The sequence below is a fragment of the Penicillium brevicompactum genome (genome assembly GCF_028827555.1).
Source record: "Penicillium brevicompactum strain IBT 35665 chromosome Unknown utg000005l_segment0_segment0, whole genome shotgun sequence".
Lineage (NCBI taxonomy): Eukaryota > Fungi > Ascomycota > Eurotiomycetes > Eurotiales > Aspergillaceae > Penicillium > Penicillium brevicompactum.
In genome coordinates, this window is record NW_026623208.1 from 3,900,220 (window position 1) to 3,919,569 (window position 19,350).

The 19,350-nt window shown below is 48.3% G+C and overlaps 8 protein-coding genes across 8 annotated transcripts; 5 read left to right on the forward strand and 3 right to left on the reverse strand.

The window, feature by feature from the left end:
- Positions 1–412: 412 nt before the first annotated feature.
- Positions 413–1,686, reverse strand: N7506_007332 (NAD(P)-dependent oxidoreductase; the record flags this gene model as incomplete). Its single annotated transcript, XM_056956625.1, has 6 exons — positions 413–663; positions 716–885; positions 940–1,111; positions 1,163–1,319; positions 1,418–1,602; positions 1,674–1,686. 6 exons carry the CDS (start codon positions 1,684–1,686, stop codon positions 413–415), a joined length of 948 nt encoding a protein of 315 aa, XP_056810959.1.
- A 2,391-nt stretch (positions 1,687–4,077) lies between these two features.
- N7506_007333 (nuclear transport factor 2 family protein) lies at positions 4,078–4,518 on the forward strand (the record flags this gene model as incomplete). The annotated part of the gene is made up of 1 exon (XM_056956626.1): positions 4,078–4,518. One exon carries the CDS (start codon positions 4,078–4,080, stop codon positions 4,516–4,518), a length of 441 nt encoding a protein of 146 aa, XP_056810960.1.
- A 914-nt stretch (positions 4,519–5,432) lies between these two features.
- Positions 5,433–7,092, forward strand: N7506_007334 (uncharacterized protein; the record flags this gene model as incomplete). The annotated part of the gene is made up of 2 exons (XM_056956627.1): positions 5,433–5,587; positions 5,637–7,092. The coding sequence occupies 2 exons, from the start codon at positions 5,433–5,435 to the stop codon at positions 7,090–7,092; spliced, it is 1,611 nt and encodes a 536-aa protein (XP_056810961.1).
- An 873-nt stretch (positions 7,093–7,965) lies between these two features.
- N7506_007335 (sugar phosphate isomerase/epimerase family protein) lies at positions 7,966–9,120 on the reverse strand (the record flags this gene model as incomplete). The annotated part of the gene is made up of 5 exons (XM_056956628.1): positions 7,966–8,089; positions 8,181–8,609; positions 8,664–8,801; positions 8,864–8,951; positions 9,018–9,120. 5 exons carry the CDS (start codon positions 9,118–9,120, stop codon positions 7,966–7,968), a joined length of 882 nt encoding a protein of 293 aa, XP_056810962.1.
- A 1,159-nt stretch (positions 9,121–10,279) lies between these two features.
- Positions 10,280–11,833, forward strand: N7506_007336 (cytochrome P450; the record flags this gene model as incomplete). The annotated part of the gene is made up of 1 exon (XM_056956629.1): positions 10,280–11,833. One exon carries the CDS (start codon positions 10,280–10,282, stop codon positions 11,831–11,833), a length of 1,554 nt encoding a protein of 517 aa, XP_056810963.1.
- A 2,609-nt stretch (positions 11,834–14,442) lies between these two features.
- Positions 14,443–15,334, forward strand: N7506_007337 (uncharacterized protein; the record flags this gene model as incomplete). The annotated part of the gene is made up of 4 exons (XM_056956630.1): positions 14,443–14,469; positions 14,523–14,818; positions 14,891–14,993; positions 15,053–15,334. The coding sequence occupies 4 exons, from the start codon at positions 14,443–14,445 to the stop codon at positions 15,332–15,334; spliced, it is 708 nt and encodes a 235-aa protein (XP_056810964.1).
- Positions 15,335–16,973: 1,639 nt separating this feature from the next.
- N7506_007338 (uncharacterized protein) lies at positions 16,974–17,223 on the forward strand (the record flags this gene model as incomplete). The annotated part of the gene is made up of 2 exons (XM_056956631.1): positions 16,974–16,996; positions 17,058–17,223. The coding sequence occupies 2 exons, from the start codon at positions 16,974–16,976 to the stop codon at positions 17,221–17,223; spliced, it is 189 nt and encodes a 62-aa protein (XP_056810965.1).
- Positions 17,224–17,983: 760 nt separating this feature from the next.
- Positions 17,984–19,170, reverse strand: N7506_007339 (TolB family protein; the record flags this gene model as incomplete). Its single annotated transcript, XM_056956632.1, has 3 exons — positions 17,984–18,112; positions 18,220–18,609; positions 18,700–19,170. The coding sequence occupies 3 exons, from the start codon at positions 19,168–19,170 to the stop codon at positions 17,984–17,986; spliced, it is 990 nt and encodes a 329-aa protein (XP_056810966.1).
- Between the last annotated feature and the right edge of the window lie 180 nt (positions 19,171–19,350).

The window sequence follows — 19,350 nt, forward strand, 5'->3', positions numbered from 1 at the left end:
GATCGCTGCTATTCTGGGAACCGAGGAGTGCGTCGATCAGAAAAACCGCACCAAAGAATGCAATCCCGATATGGAAATTTCCACCGAGGAAAACATTGTGTCCTGCTGTTCAATCAGTTACTGTGCCAGATTGCGAGGCTGTTTGAGGCGTTCGAAGTTTGAGGCTCTCGTGGTATCAGGATAATATTGCCATTCAAACGAAAGAGGAGATTTTGCAGGCGATACTGAATGCGCCCAAAAGACCCGAGCGCCCGGGAATAACACCAGAGACCTGCGTTGAAAAGCATCAAACGATATGAGGATTCAAGAGTGGGAAAAAAGTACAAGTGAAGAGCAGGTTGATGCCAAGGCGCATAAACGCGTTTCAAACACGTGTTTTCACGTCGCGCAATGTATTTCTCTCTCAAACCATTCAATTGTCGGCATCTCTCTTTTTCACAAACGCGTTCTCAAAATCAAGTCCCGCATCTTGACGAATGATGCCATACCCAGCAGATGAATCCAAGTTTTGATCGCCTTGCGCTTCCGAAAAGGCCTTGGCTCGCACCATGTTCTCCAATGCCACCTCCGCAACCTTCAGTCGCGTGCCCACATCCTCTGCAGCGGTGATTCCATGCTGGACATCTTTGATCCCGAGATTCAAACTGGACCAAGGAGACTCGCCTAAATAATGGTGTGAGTGGGGAGTTTCATTGGGAGGGGCTGGAGATCTTACCTTTCGCAGGGACATAGACACCCTGTGTCATGCGAGTAGAGGAGGAATGTGCCAGGCCTGGGAAGTTCAACGCGAGCAATTGCTCAAGCGTATCGCTGCCGAGATCACTCTTTTCAGCTAGCACCTGGGCTTCTCCGATGATTTCCATTGTTCCGGCAACAATGAAGTTGCTGAAACATTTCAGTCAGTACTGAGATCTTACAGAACATGGAGGTTTATCTCACCCTAGCGTCTTCAAAAGAGTCGCTTTCTCCGGCTGATCAGAGACGATCATTACATCCCGTGCGATGACACCTTTTCCGAACGGCGCAACTCTTGCGACAGCATCACTTGGCCCGCTCATAGCCATCAGAACCGAGCCACTCTGTGCCGCCGGCGTGGCTCCAAACACCGGTGCTGGACGCTATACATTAAAAGCTGAAGGATGAAAACTTGATCGGGACTTACCGGCAATGAGGGCCGCATTTCGCCCGGTTAGCCTGCTGCTGGTTTCTTTGGTCGTGTTAGGATGAACAGTGGTTGTATCCACGAAGATCTTCCCAGCGAGATCCAAAACACTCAACGCTTGATCTACAATGTCAACTAAAGCGGCATCGTCACTGGTCTTGTCTTGGTGTCAGCACAGGCTCATTGGTACGACACCACAGCTCGAGAATTCAATTGGTGATAATTCGAGATCACAATCAACAGAGCCATACTCACTGATATGAACACAATATCACATTCAGCGACAAGCTGGGCAATTGACTCGCATGAAACCGCCCCGAGCGCCACGAGAGGTTCGCCGCGCGATGCCGTTCGATTCCAAATGTTCAATGCTGGCTTTCCTTCCCGTTGGATATACTTCTGAACGTTCCCAGCCATCGCCAAGCCCATACTGCCAAGCCCTGGTCGCTGTTAGCCACTAATGAGGCATGGAGTGTGTGGTCGTCAATACCTATCCATCCTACCCGCTCACTAGGTTGTGACATTGTCTGTGTTCGCCTTGAGTCAACAAATCAAGTGTTTGATACTTCACGCGACAAAAGACTCTTTGAGCCAACACCTGCCAATATCCAAGCGTGGAGGCAATTTAAACCACTTGATGAAGCTCGGATGTGAGCCGAAGCTGAGTCACCGCGCGGGGCCCCAGGGCCGGAAGCGGGGCCCGGGGAAATTGTGCTCCGAGTTAGTTCTTGACAACGAAAGACTTGTTGGTTGGGGCAACATCAGTCGTATCTTATTATTGAAAAAAATTGGATTGGATTGGGGCGAAACCTACGGATAGAGTGTCCTGATCTGCTCCTGTATCTCAGCGGATGCACACAAGCAAAAGCTGAAGTTGTTGCAGCAGATGCTCATATCGATTGGAATGCACAATCCTGGCTCCTACTTTGGAGGCGTGGTCCCAGATGTCTGGTCTATCCATCGCTCGACTGACCGAGAGATGTCCCCACGAGTGTCAATTTAGGGCAATCTGCCGCTCCGATGATTGACCGTGTGTTCTCTGGAACTTCTTGGCTGGCTGTGCTGAACCGAAATGTTTCAAATGTTGCAAGGCTCCAGGACTATCAAAACGACTTAGTCATCGTTGAATTAGGGCGCTGCATATCTATTAGTAGCAAGTATGGATATGCGTTGTTGATGTTGATCATTAGGCTCACTGAGCTCGCCAGAACAATGCTACCCCTCGAAGCGTTTCAGCGGGACCATCATTCGCAGGCGGTACAAATGGCGATTGGATATAGTCTAACCCAGAGTTCCTATTTGAGTCTCTTTTCCTGGCAAATCCGAAGGAGAAGTAGTCGATGTGTACATCTCGAAGTGCAAGTTTTACTGGGCGGGCCGAGGCCTAGACCTTGTCGAGCTAGCCGAAGCTAGAGGAACAACCCTCCGAGGAGGATTAACTGGCGCGGCAGCGGATTTCGCCGATAGGTCGGACATCAAAGACCAACTTGACTTTGAAGCACTTTCGAAGCTGCTGAAAGAACGATTCCCGTTTAAGAAGAAGGAAGTTGATCAAACGGACACGATCAATAAAGTCATGGGGATGAAACAGAGAACAAAGTCATTCGAAGCCTACTGCGAGGAAGCACTAGCAAACCGATGTTGGGGGCTGATCTGGAATCGTTGCTAGCCCAATGATGGGTAAATCCGAGTCATAGGGGCACGACAGTCAACACGTTGTCGGTTGAGCCAAATGTCGCTTGCTTGTGGTCTCCAAGTCGAACAAGTTCAGCTTTCTATTGAGTTCAATCATTCACGATCTCAGAAGAGGTCGATCAAGGCTAAGAGACGCGGCGCCTCCTTCTCGTTATGGGAATTGAGCAATCGCCCCATACTCCGCACTTGAAGATTACCTAGTACGGAAGGACTGCCCGCAGGATTAGTGAATGAGACACTTGAATTTGCCTCATATTCCTTGATCTCGATCTTCTGTCGAAACCTCGTCGGCGCTTGGCCACTGTTGGCACTCACCTTAGCCAGCCATCAGCTACCAGTGTAGTCAAAATGCCCGTGGTTGGGTACTTTCGATGATGCATGTTGTCATGGGACGAGGAACAACACTACACAATGAATTGAGACATGTTTCTCAAGTCGCGGCAAAATAATCAGTCGAACGTCCTTTATTGTCTGTAAATGATCTCCTCGCCGGCTTATGGGCCTTGGGTGCCGAGATAAAGGAGCATAAAGGCGGCCTCGGGTCCGGGAAGCTTCCTAATCGGGTAACAAAGCAACATGAAGAAGCCAGTAAGGGTATGAGTATATTGTCAGAGGTGGGATGGCCTAGCGGTGCGGTAAAAACCTGCATCAGCTGGACTGACCTGCCTCGTGGCATTATTCACAAAATATATGTCCGTCGGGTTCACGACTCTCGACGGTGGAATATTTTTATCTCGGGCTCGACTTCCTCTTTGCTCTTTGTTCTTCTTTTTTCGCTTTTTCATATGTTTCTTCCGTATTTATACTCTGTACAGTACTTTTCACCTTGAAAATAAGGCCAAAATCCGGCACAATCCGCACGGGCCGGGAGCAACTCGAATCCTTGGATGTTAACTCCGGCATAACTCCGGTAATTGCCTGGATTCGCGTCCGAAGACTTCCAGGGTTGCACCATCGCTTGCTCCATGCCATTTCATCAAATGAAAAGCTTAGCATCACTTGGCACCAAATGAGCCCACGATCCACCCATGCCTTATCCCCGCCGACGCCACCAACCGGAGATACCACACCGGAGATACCACACCGGAGGTAAGATAGTGATGGATTCGATGAATTCTTGATGTATGGCCAAAGCTGGTCTACATAACCAAGGTGGAAGCAGTGTCAAGCTCGTACTCATCCAGACTCCAACCCTGCACCGTCCATCTTAACCCGTCGCGATGTCCATCCCGTCCCTTCCCATCACACTCAAACCCGATCTCAACGGTCGCGAGGCCATCGCCGATGCTGTTTACCGCGGTGTGCTCTCCTTTGACTTACAAGACGAGTCTCTATTCAAGTCTTCACTCACCATCGATGCCATACTTGAACTCAATGGCACCGTTATGAATGGCCTCGAGGCTATAACCGCTCAATGCTACGACCCTGTTTCCAAGCTAGACACGACTCACTTTGTCACCAACATGCGTATAAACATACTGGAGGAGGACTCGAAGGCTGAAGTAACATGCTCAGCTCTGGCTCAACACTACCGCGACGGAGAGGGCATGGAGCCGGGTACTGTCCCTATCCTTGTCGGCTCCCTCTACTGGCTGGACCTCATCAAGGATCATGAAGACGGACTGTGGAAAATTAAGCATTGGAAGCTCAAGTCTACATGAGGACAAGGCGATTGGGGGGTTTTTGGCAGATAGAATGGCGTCCAGCAATATGGTGACGGTAAAGGCGTACGGCAATGTGGTAAAATAGAGTCCATGAAGCTACTTGTGCTGGAAGACATCTTCTTGATGCTCAAGAAAGCCGGATTTGGTCATTCTTTGGGCTGGGCGACATTTAAGAATGCCTCAATGTCAAGTCTATGATGCAATCAATACTGAAGCGGCGTGAGACTGCGTTGGAACTCGTCAGATAACAGCATGTTGTGCTCAACAAGCAAAGTACGACTGTCTTGTTTCCAAAAAATAACTCATTTTGTTACTTTCAGATAGCAAATTCTTGGCATAAAGCATTGGATCCTATCACCTGGTCTGTTTACTCATGATGCATTGAAAGTCTGCATTATCCTGATTCATGCTACCACGATGAATTTGCTGATTTCATCATTGATAGTCTTCAAAACTACCCAGACCATATTGTGGCATGTACGTCCGAGAAACGCCAATCAAAATACTGATGCCGAGCCTCTCTAGCTGTTGCCGAAGTGGAGTCGTGTCAGGATGGGCAAGTGTGCCCGGGCCGTTGACCTATTGAATCATCGCTTTTTCAACATGGCAGCAGCCGGCGTGCCCTAACCAAACCGGCTACCCGGTGGGTGTGCTCCCACACTTGCGAAGCCCCGGGGTATACTGGCTGCCTTGTTCTTCCCCGCATCTAGAGCTCTTCGCCGTCTGGGGTCAAGTCTCCACACCTTCTGTCCAATGACGCACACGGATTGTGCCCGAGTTGTCATTCTACTACAGCGCAACTCTATATAATCTCATACTGGGAGAGAGAATGGATGATTTTCGTTTCACCCAAACCCAGCTCGGGGTTGTCGAACTATCTATTCCCTTTCTTTCTCAAACAAATCATTACCATGGACAAGCCATTGGGTACATCAACAGACCACATTGAGTCAGCCTCCACGGGTAAACAACTACCCAGAGAGGTGGAAGACATCAACTCCATCCCTCTAGGATGGTTTGTCTGGATGGTGGCTACTACTGCCTCCATTGCAGGTCTGCTGTTTGGGTACATTTTGCCTTTCGGTTTTCAAGCGAAATCACTAATACAAATCCAGATATGACACCGGTATCATCTCTGCGGTATTAGTCTACATCGGAAACGACTTGAATGGACGAGCGCCGTCCCACAGTGAGAAAGAGATGATTACATCTCTTTGCTCAGGTGGTGCTTTCTTTGGAGCCATATTCGCTGGTCTGACAGCCGACAAGGTATGCAACTTCCACTCTCCGTGGGACTCCCGAGACACACGCTCATCCAAAAATGATAGTTCGGCCGCAAAACTCCTATCTACATCGGCTGCTTCCTTTTCACCGTCGGCGCAGCCCCTGCAAGCCTCCGCCTATACAATTGCTCAAATGGCAGTAGGCCGCTTTGTCGTCGGTCTAGGTGTTGGCTCTGCCGCGATGATCGTGCCTCTTTACGTAGCGGAGCTGGCCCCAGCGCAGGCGCGAGGCCGACTGATTGGTTTAAACAACATCTGTATCACAGGTGGCCAAGTTCTTTCGTACGCTCTCGGTGCGGCATTTGCTTCTGTCGATCACGGCTGGCGGTATATGGTCGGCCTCGGTGGTATTCCGTCCATCATCCTTGCAATTTTGCTTCCGTTATGTCCCCCCTCACCACGACAATTGGTTTACCAAGGCCATTCCGATGAAGCAAGGGGTGTTCTGCGGAAGATATACGGACACGCTACAGAATCACAGATTGAATACATTCTGGGCACAATTCAGGACGCATGCGATGAAGCGCGTCAGATGAATGACAATGAAAGCAAATGGAGCAAAATCGTCCAACTTCATCGTGTTCCAGCCAACATGCGCGCATTGTTTAGCGCCTGTGGATTGATGGTTTTCTCTCAGATGTCAGGGTTCAATACCTTGATGTATTATTCATCAACACTGTTCGCCATGGTCGGATTTAGCAACCCTGTTGCCGTCGGATTAATCGTCGCAGCTCCCAATCTCGTCATGGCTTTTGTGAACGTCATGCTCGTCGATCGTCTCGGTCGTCGGCGACTGCTTCTCTACACCTCATGGGGAATGTGCGCTGGTTTGATTGCCGTTACAGTCGCATTCGCTTTCCTTCCAGTCGACACTGAGACCCTTGAAGTTATCGTTGGCGGGACTCCTCCCCAAGCCATAGTTATTCTCGTGTTCCTGTTGTGGTTTGTGATTTTCTACGGTGTTTCTGTCGGCAATACGGCATGGATGAGCGCGGATTTCTTCCCTCTTGAGGTGCGGTCTATGGGTACGATGTGGATGTCGTGCTCTACGTGGGCGAGTAATGTCATTGTGTCCAGCACGTTCTTGTCGATGATGAAGTCCTTGACGCCATCGGGTACTTTCGGGTTCTATGCTGCTCTCTGTGGTCTTGGGTGGATTTGGATATATTTCTTTTACCCGGAAGTATCTGGCTTGCAGCTTGAGGAGATCCGTGAGGTCTTTGAGAGGGGTTATGGAAAGGCAATGAGGAATTCCAAACCGTTGGCATCAAGGGGGCAGGAGGCTTAAGAGGTCTGGTCTAAAGGACCACGGAACTGTGTGTTTGATCTCGAATTCGCTTAGGGTCAACCTGGAATCCCCAATCCCTAATCCTCTGTTCACGGCTTCGCCAAGACTTCAATTTTTCGACCAATAATGATGATTTGACAATTAGTTGGAACCTTGGATGGACAGTTAGAAAGACAGTTAGAAAAAGGTCCCGAAGTTGATAGCTCTCTTCCGTTACCAATCGAAATATGGGATTAAGCGAATACATAACTACGCCTGTGTATACGCAACTATCGTCGTCTTTTTGGCCACGCGTAAGCGCGACACTGAGGCTTCTATCCCTAACTATTCATATCGTCATGAAATAGACTTTTGCACTGTATTTTCAGTTGGATACAACTACGTACTTTAAGGACTGTACCTAGCTCCATGATAGGATTCCACACCTCAAGTTTGTTGACTTCAGGTTTCCAAGAGATACCACGTATGTCTTGTGAGACCCTGCCAGGTGTATGGGTATTCACTGCCGCGATGGCTCTGGGTTTTTCTTTGCCTTCCAAGGTTCCCCTGGTGTACATTCCGTGTGAGTTGAAGCATTCCACACAGGACTTGCTCTCCTTGCCTTTCCGCATAGCCATAGCCACGCTCCTCCTCAATCCCAAACAGTCAATTATCGTGATACGTTGGTTGAGTGTATGATATTGCCAGTAAGCATCCCAACTAGTATTCTATGTTTTGCATGTAGCCAATCAAGAGTCTTGTGGTGCGTTTGTTGTGGACTCATTGTTTCCAATGGCTGGGAAAAGGCTCATCCGTAAGCCATGAAATTTAAATATGTGTCTAGAGAAGCGTTCAAAAGTTTGTCTAGTCCAATTAATCCTTTGCAGACCCATTTTATTGACGAGATGCCACCGCAGCCTTAGCATGGCTTTCAAAGAGTGGGTGCAGTCGAGCTCCTTCGCTGTCAGCAACTTCGGAGAAGGTCCTCTGGGCGTTGTAGGAGTGGTACGGGAAGGGCCTAAAGGAGCATCATGATTTTATCAGTATGTGTATGACAGATGGGGACTGTAGAGGAATGTCGCGATACTGGGTAGGGTTCGGTGACTTACCCGTACTCAGGAACAAATGTGATAGGCTCCAATGCAGTAGCAGTGACATCGATGATCTGTTTCCAGACGGATTCGAAGTACCTTCTTTCTTCCTTGAAAGTCTCATGCGTAGGATCCGGGCATTGCGAAGCTTGTGTAGTGCCCATTCTTGCGTGAATGTGGCCCACATGGGGAATGATAGTGTGGATTGCTGACTTGTCTTCTTCGTATATATCCAAGAGACGCTCGCAGACAACCACGAAATGGGAGAAATCAGCTGTGATTTTCAATTGAGGTACTCGTTTCAAGATCAATGCAGTGGGTTCGGGGTGGTAAAAGGCTGTGTTTCTGTGCGTCTCGTGGCACACCTTGCCGGCAAGTCCCAACTCGGCATCGACGTCGAGGGTGCCACTGTAAAATTCGACAGCTTCATCAACCGTCCATCGCTCACTGTTTTCATCAGCGATGTGATAGATAATTTCAAGTTGTGACATTGCCACTCACTTTCCAGAATGAGCATTGATCTTATATGGCTTTAGAGTTTGGGCGATCTCAAGCTTGCTTCGGTATGACTTTAGAATCTCTTGCGGAGTCGAACCGGTGGGCTTGGGGCCTGCGTATGAGGGCCATTGCGCGTGGATACTGAGATCATGTCAGTGACTGTCCCCTCGGAGTCGTCGCTAAACCTGGACGGCAAAACTCACAGAACACTGATTTCCAGTCCAGCCTCGTCGGCGAGGCGGCGAATGGAAGGAAGATCGCTCAAATCTGTGAAGTCCACCTCAACTCCAGCTGAAAAAGCGCACAAGGAAGTTAGTGAGAGTGTGTCAGGGTGGTTTCGCTTCGCGGAGAACTAACCATATCCCTGGGCCTTGAGAGTTGGGAACCATTTCGCCCAATTCTCGTAGTTGTTGCCGGGACTGATGCCCCAAACTGTGCGGAAGCGAAGAACAGATGCCATGGTGTATATTTTTACTTGACAAGGAGACGATCAGAAAGTTTTCGTTAACACACGACTGGAATGTTAGGTGAAAATATATTTGGAACCCCTCCGCGGGACACGTCTCTACTTTAAAATATAACCTCTTGCATTCACAGGAGCTCCAGTGGATTCATGTCACAGCCCACATCGGAAATGATGCAATTTAAGGGAATCGAAGTCTCCAAATCCTGCACGTCTCAATGTGTTGTTTTCAATTGCCGCCGGGGAGAATTGCCCAGTTGAAATTAGGTAATTTTTCCCGCTCGGATCCACCAACTTTAATCTCACCTCCACCACAGCGCTGGGGGACCTTTGTGGGGTTGAAGCTGTGCTTTCAACTTTCTTGACAGTGTCACAGGCACGGAGTACTTCATGGGTGACGTAGCTTCAGTCAGATCCAGCCCTTCAGGGCTCTCACTAGGCGCAGAGAACAAAAATAACGATCGGCAGTCTGATATGTGTGAATTATGCCACCTACCCGCCTGAACTCAATCTGATCTCCCGGCCCAGGTGAATAAACCGCAGCGACCTTTGTGCCGGTGAAGTGCCCACGGAGACCGGATCCCGGTTGTTGTCTTGTGTCTAGCTCTTCCCCAAAGTGGGAAGCCTTTCTCGGGCTTTAGCTCCCTCTTTTGCCCACATGTGGTGTTTATTGTAGTTGGTCATTCACTCAAATTTGTGCCGAGAACCTCTAGCTTTGAGTTATCTATCTTCTATCGCTTATTACTGAGCAGGAAGGAAGCTTGTTCCCTCATTGAAGGGTCCATGACAGTGCTTAGGAGCTCTCCCCACGGAATTTACCCCGCAATCCTACCCCGAAACCTGCTGGATGACAATAATCACCACGGAGATTGGACCTATACCCCATTCTGAATGAAGTTATTTACCCCGCGCCTTCGTGATCTACGCCAGACGACAGATCCGCGGGCAAAATCTCCAAGATTATGGTCGATCACTTCCCGTTTCGGTCACACACAGGCGAAGCTAACCGAAACGGTCAATTCTCGCCGAACTATGTCTTGGGCGCACATGGGCCATACCAGCACCTCAAGATCTATATCAGAAAGCCAAGGTCGTCACCATCTTGTCTAGAGAACATTTTTGTCTTCAAAATCATTACCCTTGGCACACACACACAATGTACGCAATCGCGTTAGCGCTCGTTGTGGTGGGGTACTTCATCGTGTACCCTGTCGCCTATTACTTCTATGACCCAAAGGGCCTGAGGAAATACCCTAATTTCTATCGACTGTCCGGAATCTCTGACCTGCCTTTGATCTGGGAAACATATGGCGGATTCCGCTCTCGCAGCCTTCTCGAAGCCCACAAAGAGCATCCCGTTCTGCGAATCGGTCCCAACTCGCTGTCATTCTCACACCCGAACGCAATAAAGGATATCTACGGCCACGGTAGCAACTGCACAAAGGATCTGTTTTACTCTGTGAACGTAGGTAGTCACTACCACCTTGCGGATGTCGTCGACAAGAAGGACCACGCCCGGAAGAGAAAGGTGCTATCGAGCGCTTACGCCGTCAAGAATCTCGAAGAGTGGGAGTTCAAGGTAGCAGAGGTCAGCTCAAAGCTCATCAAGGCTTTCGATAAGCGCTGCACCGATCCACTCCCACCGAATCAGAATCCAAAGAAGGAAGACCTCACTATCGACTATCGAAACTGGACCGTTTTGTGGACCGCAGCCGCGATCGCCAACATTGGACTGAGTGAAGACCTTGGTTTCCTCGATGAAGGATCCGACAAAATCAAATCCGAGTGCAAGGATGGTTCGATCAAGGATGTCTCTTTCCGTGACTGCCACACTGCTACACAGACGGCGTCATACCGGCTCATCTGGGCTTATGACTGGTACCCGACCCTTCGCCGAATCAGCAAGATCATTTCATCCAGCCATCGGCGCCTGTGGAAGTTGGATGAAGATTGGGGTGGTATCGTCTACAACCGCGCGACCACACGACTGAAGCGATACGAAAGCGGCGAAAAATTGGACGACTTCTTCACGGCTATCATGGCAGACAAGAATGGTAGTCCTCACAATCTGGAATTCGGCGAGATCGTTGCTGAGATTAGCATCATGATGAATGCTGGGCACGATACAACCGCCATTGCGCTTCGGAATACAATGTTCTTCCTCTTGAAGAACCCAAAATGTCTCGCAAAGCTCCGCGAAGAACTCGATGATGTCTTGGAGGAAGATGAGGTGGTCGCACCGTATGGAAAGGTCAAGCATCTGCCATATCTCCGAGCATGCATTGATGAAAGTCTTCGAATGATGCCTCCCATCGTCTTTGGTCTGCCTCGTCGGACGCCGGTCGAAGGAACGACCATTCTCGATAACTACGTGGCGGGAAACACATCAGTCAGCATTTCCTCCTACGTAATGCACCATCAGGAGTCTGTGTTCAAAGACAATGCCACTTACAAGCCAGAGAGATGGCTGGGAGAAGAAGGCAAAGCCCTTCAACCATACTTCATTCCATTCAGCACCGGCGCCCGAGGTTGCATTGGGCGTAATATCAGCTACCTTGAACAAACAGTTCTTGTAGCTTCATTGATTCACAGATTTGAGTTCGCTTTGCCACACCCTGATTGGAATCCCGTGGTTAAGGAAATGTCCAATTTCAACCCAGGTCCCATGCCATTGAAACTGTGGAGGCGGGCTCCAAATGTTGTTAGTTAGGTTGGATTCTAGGCCTCGAGCGAGGAATGAGTCTTGATTACGATGATGACACAATAACGATATATAGAAAGAACACATGATACCTTTCTTCACGACCTTGGAATTTGCTGGTGACTTGCGCAATATCCTTAATCTTTAATACGTTAAGCGCCTGGAGCGTACTCCATCAGTGTGCCTTGCTGTACGCTATAGCCGTACTTTCAATACTAAAAGCACAATATTGGAATCTGAGATACCCACATTGGGACTCCAGGTGTAAATAGAATAGAAAGTCTTTGTTTTCGCAATGTATGAATCAGGTTCCAAGGTTGTTGCGTGAATTCTCCATGCGGTTCCATAATTGTCCTAACCAATCGGGTACCTACACCATAGTCGTGAACCAGGTACTCGGTACAGATGATGACCTCGGGAGTGGTGGAATGTCGGAAAATACACAGTGTAGCATTTTCCGGCATTCCAGCATCCGCGCCGCTTATTCGTTTGCCCTACGCAGGATGAATTATATGGAACGTCCAATTTCTCCCCCACAGGCAATTCGTATGAAAAATCATGCTGAGTTCTTTGAACTAGAGATACAATTGCCTCAGGGGAAGACTTCAAGGTCTGGGCGAGATATGGTCAAAGGGAAATATCCATGGATAATGATCAATAAGCTTGAATAAATGCGATTGGTTGTCGGCAATGAGAAAGGACGGGTGTTGCAAAGAATGTAGATCGCGAAGATAGATAACGTTTCACTGCTGGTCTTCGCCAAGATCGGCAATTTCTTTAAAGTGACTCAGGCTAGAGCTCTCAAAGCTTTCTCAGGTAGTCCCAAAGCTTCGGTGGAGAGGGCAGGAGACCTTTTGGGAAGGGTAGCAGACAAATTTGGAAACGAAGTCTAATTACTTGGTGAAAAACCTTGGAAGCTTTATCCAGTCTATCAAACGATAGAATAAGATGATCATGTACATAGCCCTCCTTTGCTCATCACCATACAGTAATTGAGCAGCAAAATGCGATTTAAAATTTGCGAAATATACTCGCCTGGGTCCCTAAGCGAGTGCGAAACCTTGAATCAAAAGGGAACATATTTCGTTGCACCTCTTGCACCTCTAAATCTTTTCAATGATGTTTACGTAGAATGCACAAATCAATAGTATTGGCCATGGTGATGTACGGAGTAAATGAATTAGCCATTATTTCTCGCCTTTTCTATAGGCCAACACAACGAGGGGGTGGCTAGCTGATGTTTGTGGTACAAGAATAATTTTCATTCGCGCAGGTATCCAATGGTGCCACGCTGCAAGGAGAAGATTGTCTTGTACACAAAAATCGGACTTTTAGAGAGGGGGCTTGGGATGGCTAGAATCAGCCACGGGGCGAACGCGAAGACATCGATCCACGATGAAATGAAGAAATGCGTCATACATAGTGAAGTGGGAAGAGCGCGCTGGCGGTCTGACATCGCAGACAAGACGACGGGGGTGCTCAGTGCTCGGCGGGATCGGGGAGCTACGCAGGCCCCCAGGACTACCGGAATAGGAAAGAGATGCTGTTCTTGCGAGAGGTGTAGGATCCTTGAATTGCTAAGCTAGGGGATCGCGAGCATAAGATGCCAGAATTAGCCACAGCACCGCCCCTAGGAAGTGGCGCGGTCCCCCCACTACAATAGATATATTTTCAAAGATGTACTCTGTTAGGGAACACTCCGTACTCCGTACATAGCAAAGGGCATAGTCGTGCCAAGGGTCTAATACCACAGAGAGTGGAGCATCCCGAAGATCCCTGTAAACACGCTAATCTAACCTTTTTTAGGATAACAGTAGGGCTTTGCATATGATCTCGGTGGATACTGTATCACAAGCCCTCGAGATGGAATGCAGCGTCGAGACACAAAATGGCCTGTCCACATTCTTGGCGATTCATCGATCGATCGAAATCGAACGAAAGCTGTAAATGTCGAACGCCACAAAGCTGCCGAGGGATGGACGCAGTGGTGGAAATTGGTTGATATTTTACTTGCCCATCAACATGTTCCGAGCTTTCGATTGAAGGTGGGCCCCATTGTTGCCCAAATATTTATCATCGCTCCAGCAATGTGAATGAGACAGAAGCTGCATGACTCGGTGGTCCGAAGATGTTGAACGCTGGTGGAAGGTAAAAGTAAAGCTATTAAGTTTGTAGCGAGCAACAAGCGGATGATCAGATAATTATACTAACTCAAAGTTAGAGCGTTGTCTCAGAAACCCACATCATGAAGTTTATCTGTGCCAGGTAATTGGGATCTATTGTCCCTACTGCGAATCGCATTCCACTGGATGTATTTCCCGGCATTCCGTTGAAATGTACTCTCTCCATCTGTTAGTATGTACATGAGACCTCAGATAGTTCTTGATCCCACGCAATTTACATAATCAATTCTCCTAGTCTCAAAGTCTGCCCAAGCCCCTTCAAACTCAAAAATAAGGTAGTCTCCAGGACTGTTCGCGTTACCTGGAACACTCTCAAGAGACTTCTCCCAAGTTGGTGACAGGATGATCTATTTTCGCCCTCTTCTGGGCAACATAGCATCTCTAGTTGCTTTGATCCTGCTGTTCCTATGTTTGTTTGCCGGCAGTTCGCGACAAATGTTGCCAGATGCAAGCATACTGAGTGTTGGTGGCCACATCAAAGCTGGAAGATACAAAGCTAACCTATAACTTCTCAGGTCGATACATCGAAACTAAAACTGGAAAATGCACCGGACTTTTTCAGTATCTACGTAATGTCATATTGTTATGGCTATGAAAAAGAGTGTATCGTCAACGATGATCCAAAAACTACAACGCTTCAAAAGTCCATCGAATCGTGCTCGGACCTCAATCCACTCTCTGTTTTCGATCCGGGTAAAGCAATTCTTGACTCCATCGGAAACCCCGATGGTGTCTCCAACCCCCAATGGCCCAGCTATTTGACGGACGACTTTGCTGCGTTGGGCCCTACCAGCCAGGCTATGGCCCTATTGTTCATACTGGGCACATGCGTGGTTGCCTTGTCATTATTTCTTCGTCTTAGCACAATCCGCTACACCTGAAGACCAGGGCCTCCGACTCCCTTGGATGATAGCGACCCACCACCTGGCTACCCAGGCTCACCAGCGGACCTACCTCCCTCCAATTTGCAGATTCTGAGCCTGCTGGTAAGAGTTTGCCCACGATGACTGCTCTGATTGGAATCATTCTGACTAACTCATTATAGGGAAGCACCATCTTATTGACCATTGCTTCGATCATAGCGACCATGATATCGACTCAGTTCGTCGATTTGATCACCAAAAGCGGAGCTCCCGATTTTTCAGCTGGATCTGGAGGTAGTTTCCTGGGTATGGCATGGACAGCGGTGGCTATCCAAGCTTTGCTTACCACTGATGTGCTTGTGGCCTTGTACCGATGGAAGGCTCGTCATTGCCGATGCGATTACGAAGAGCTCCCAAATTCGCAAGACCCCGAGAGCAAAAGGCTTGTCTCTGGCACTAATTGAGAAGCCAGAGTGGCTATGGGTGAAAAGAGAGGATTCAAGTATACGGCCGTCTCCTGTTATATCAGTACACTTCAATGATGCTTATACCTATATGTAATTTCATTGTGTCTTGCTTGGTTTTGAGACGGACGTTGCTTTTCAAGGTTGTCAGCGCACACACAGAAAGTGAAGATATACATCGAAATCGAATAAGATTGCAAACCCCAAACGCCATATACCTTTTACCGATGGATAGAGGCGTAGCGAAGACATCATTAATATCTTGCTGACATAGTTCAAGTGCTGCCTTTCACATTGACAGATTTGGCGGTGGAATCGCTTACTTTTTATGATAGTTATCATTGGCATAAATTATAGCGTGTGGGTACATGATGCGCACAAATGCAATGCAAAATTTTATGGTGATATTGGAAATGACCGATGCTGCCTAATTATAAGGATATAATTATAAGAACATCAGGATCTGAGCCCAATGAGGTGGCTCCGTAGGTGTGGGAGGCTTATACACCATCTACCCTCGCGATTGATAACAAACTCCCATCGGCTTGTATAAAGTCAAGGAATCGAGTCTGAATGTGAGTCCATCAACCCAGCTTGGGATTTCCTTTTAGTTTCCTGGGTCTCTGTTAGCACTGGCGGGTGCTTGATTTGTCGGGCTCCCTGCAGGCTGCATGGTAGATAACGTAGATCGAGAGAGCCTCCCCCCCCTCCTCTCTTCCTCTCCTCGTCCCACAATACAATACTCCATGGTACATGCCTAATCTCCCTGATAGTCTCCAACCAAGCCTTGTCTCGCATGGTTCAAAACATTTCTCAGAGCCTGTGGCTACCTGACTTGGAAAGCTCCAGGGCAGTAAATAATCCCCTTCCTCTTGGCCCCCACTTAGCATATTACGTTATCTGACATTGATGATCTTAAAATTTCTCCATAAACAGCCATTCTACTGTATGAACGCGCTGATTCCAGATCATCTAGCCCGTCTGCTTATATCTGCATTGTTTTCATGCATTCTCTTTATGCAGGATTGGGCACTGAGGGGGTGTGACGAGATACTTGAGACTACGGAGTATTTAACCTTGAGATCTTACTGTCTGCTCGATTCGGCGGCTCCGATTGTCCCCCAGATCTTCTAACTCAATGAATGGTGGAATAATCATGTAAATTGATTAGGTACAGCATGATATCATTGCTAGATGATATCAACTTTTTGGAGGTTTAGCTCGGTCGCTCGCTATCTATCTTCTCTCTTCTCGCATCGAAAAAAAGAGCAGTCTCCTCAATCATGCATACTGCTTTGTAGGATATATATCTTCACAAGGTAACCTGATTTCTTGAACATGTAATAACTAGAGGTCATAGTAAAACCAGATCCGTGCTACAGCATCTGCATCATCACTGCAGCATCCAAGACGGCGGTGTGTGGTGAATTGTTACACAGCGCCTCTGCAGGCGACATGTAGACTCATTAGGTACATGATGCTCAAGAGAGGAAATGGTTGTCCTCTATGATGCCGAGCCAAGAAGAATCTGGATATAAAAGCGCAATATGACCCAGCTGTGGACGAGGCATCGGTTCAATCTCTCTCTGCGCGCACATCATTCCAAACCACCCCTTGAATCAAACAACACACTTTCAGAATGACTGTTACAAATATCACCTCGTAAGTGTTTATCGGGGTTGTTTTAATCACACGAAAAATGAAGTATTAAAACAAGAGATAGGCTTGCGGAATTCACCACTGCCATCGAAGCAACTGCCGGTGGAAAAGAGCCGGCAGTGATTTGCTTCACCTTGGAAAATTCTGGGAATCCCCAGAATGACTCCTGTGAGGCTATTTATCCATTGTTCGACGAGCTGTCGGGGCAAAAAACGTCCCTCAAGTTTTAAAAGGTCATCATAAGCCAGCATCCTGATGTTTCCCAAAAGGCTGGCGTTGACACAATGTTGCTGCCTGCTTACAAGGTCTACAAAGATGGCAAGGGCCCGGTCAAGGTCGCTCAAGGCCCGAACCCGAAGGATTTCTTTGATCTTCTCGCTGGAATCTGAGACTGGAGTAGCAAAGCAGGAAGGGGATGTTGCTGGAATGGATCAAGTCTGACTGTATCTAATTCTCAATGTCCAATGAAACATGAATGCAATCATCAGAGGGAACCAGAAGCATGCATTTGAGAGAGACTGGATCTCAGGCGGGGGAGGCAGAAGTCTGCAGTTATATGCAGTTAAGATTATGTATGAAGTGTGGAGTACTCCCAGGAAAGATCCATCTCAGCCTGTGTCAAGCTCGTGTCCTGACCATGTACCGAATCGGGATATTCTTATTAAGATAATTTGATACTTACCAATCAGTATGAAGTGCACTCTATACGCTCATTTCCGGTTCAAGACCCGACACTGACAACACCCATGAATCATCACCTTGATATCTGTATCTCACCAACTACACCTTCTCTCACCTCTTCAATCGGTCGTCACCAGGATAGCCCTATGCCGCCTCAGGAAGTAACCAGAAAGCCTCACCCTAATTGGCTGATCGGTACATGCGACCGATCAATATCTGCCACTATTCTCCACAATCTTCACTTTATGCATGTAGGCATCGTTGGCAGATTACGATCATCTTTTGTTGGGCTGGGCGGTCTGCGCCCACTTACTTGCCGTCTGGAGACCATGTGGGTGAGCGGATCGCTGGCGTCATGGTGTTCATGGGAATAGTTTGGTATCGCGTGTAATTTCTGCCTGAGATTGATGTATAGTAGATCCCATTGTTATCTGACAACTTTTGAACGTAGCCTATCACCTGCTCAGAACATGATATGTGAGTAAAAGGAGTCAAAAAATACACAAGAACTTCGGGTAATGATAGGCAAGTGAACCCTCACTTACATCATTGGTCACGAAGGAAGGGCTGATCTTGGTGCCCAGTCCTGCGGCGTGCACCAGACGATCACCGCCAGTCTCAAAGTCGATGGAAACAATACTAGAATTCATCCACCCGTCGTACTGGACAAGCGTTGGCTGCAGGCGACCATTATAAGTATCCTCGGTCAACATCTCATAGAAGACCAGACGCTTGCTGTCGGGTGAGAATCGTGGCGAGCCCTGGGTATAGTTCGTGCGAGAGGAGACAAGGCGAAAGTCAGATCCATTCGGACGACAAGCGTAAATAGCCAGCTCCTGTGTATGTTCCCAACCCGCTCCAGCGCTGTGGCCTCGCCATGGTGTGTTGCGGTCCGATGTGAAGACGACCCACAGACCATCCGGAGACCAGATTGGCTTGAATTATCCATTAGGATCTGCCTCGTTGGCTGCTCCAGCGATTCCGGGACTCAGGGTCAAGTTCTTCAGGGAGCCATCTTCTAGTACCATCAGCATGATCTGGCTGGTTTGGTTGTATCGGCTGGTGGTGAATGCCAGCATTTTGCCGTCAGGAGAAATCGAGCTCGAGTCATCCACACCAGTAGATAAAGCCATAGGCTCAACCTCATTCCCAATGGTATTGGTACCGTTGATGGCAATGCGATAGACATCTGATTGACCGTCTCCTCTTCGTTCTGACGTGAAGTAAACGTAGTCGGCATCGGGAGACCAGCTCGCTCGGAAGTCATACACAGAGTTGGATCCCAGTAGGAGGTCTTCGTTTGACCCGTCGGCTACCGCGATGTACAGCTCCGAGTAGTTGGGACTGATGCGATTGTGCAGGAAAGTACCCAGAGAGGCATTGGCATTTTGTGCTCTGCCGGCATGACCCTGAGTCAGTCGCTTCTGGTAAGATGTGCCAGTTGCAAGGATGGCACTTGCAAATGAAAGCAGTACCCATGCAGTAGAGAGTCTCATGAGTGCTGGTGGTCACAAATGAAATGACAACGTGATGTGCAGGTTGCAGGCCCAGATTTGGTTATCTGGGGAAAATTGAGATACCGAAGATCCGGACGTAAGGAGGGAAACCCTCATTTTCACTGCTCAGCTCGAAGAACGCGTTAGTATTGTTTCGTTCCCGAAGCCATATGAAAGGTG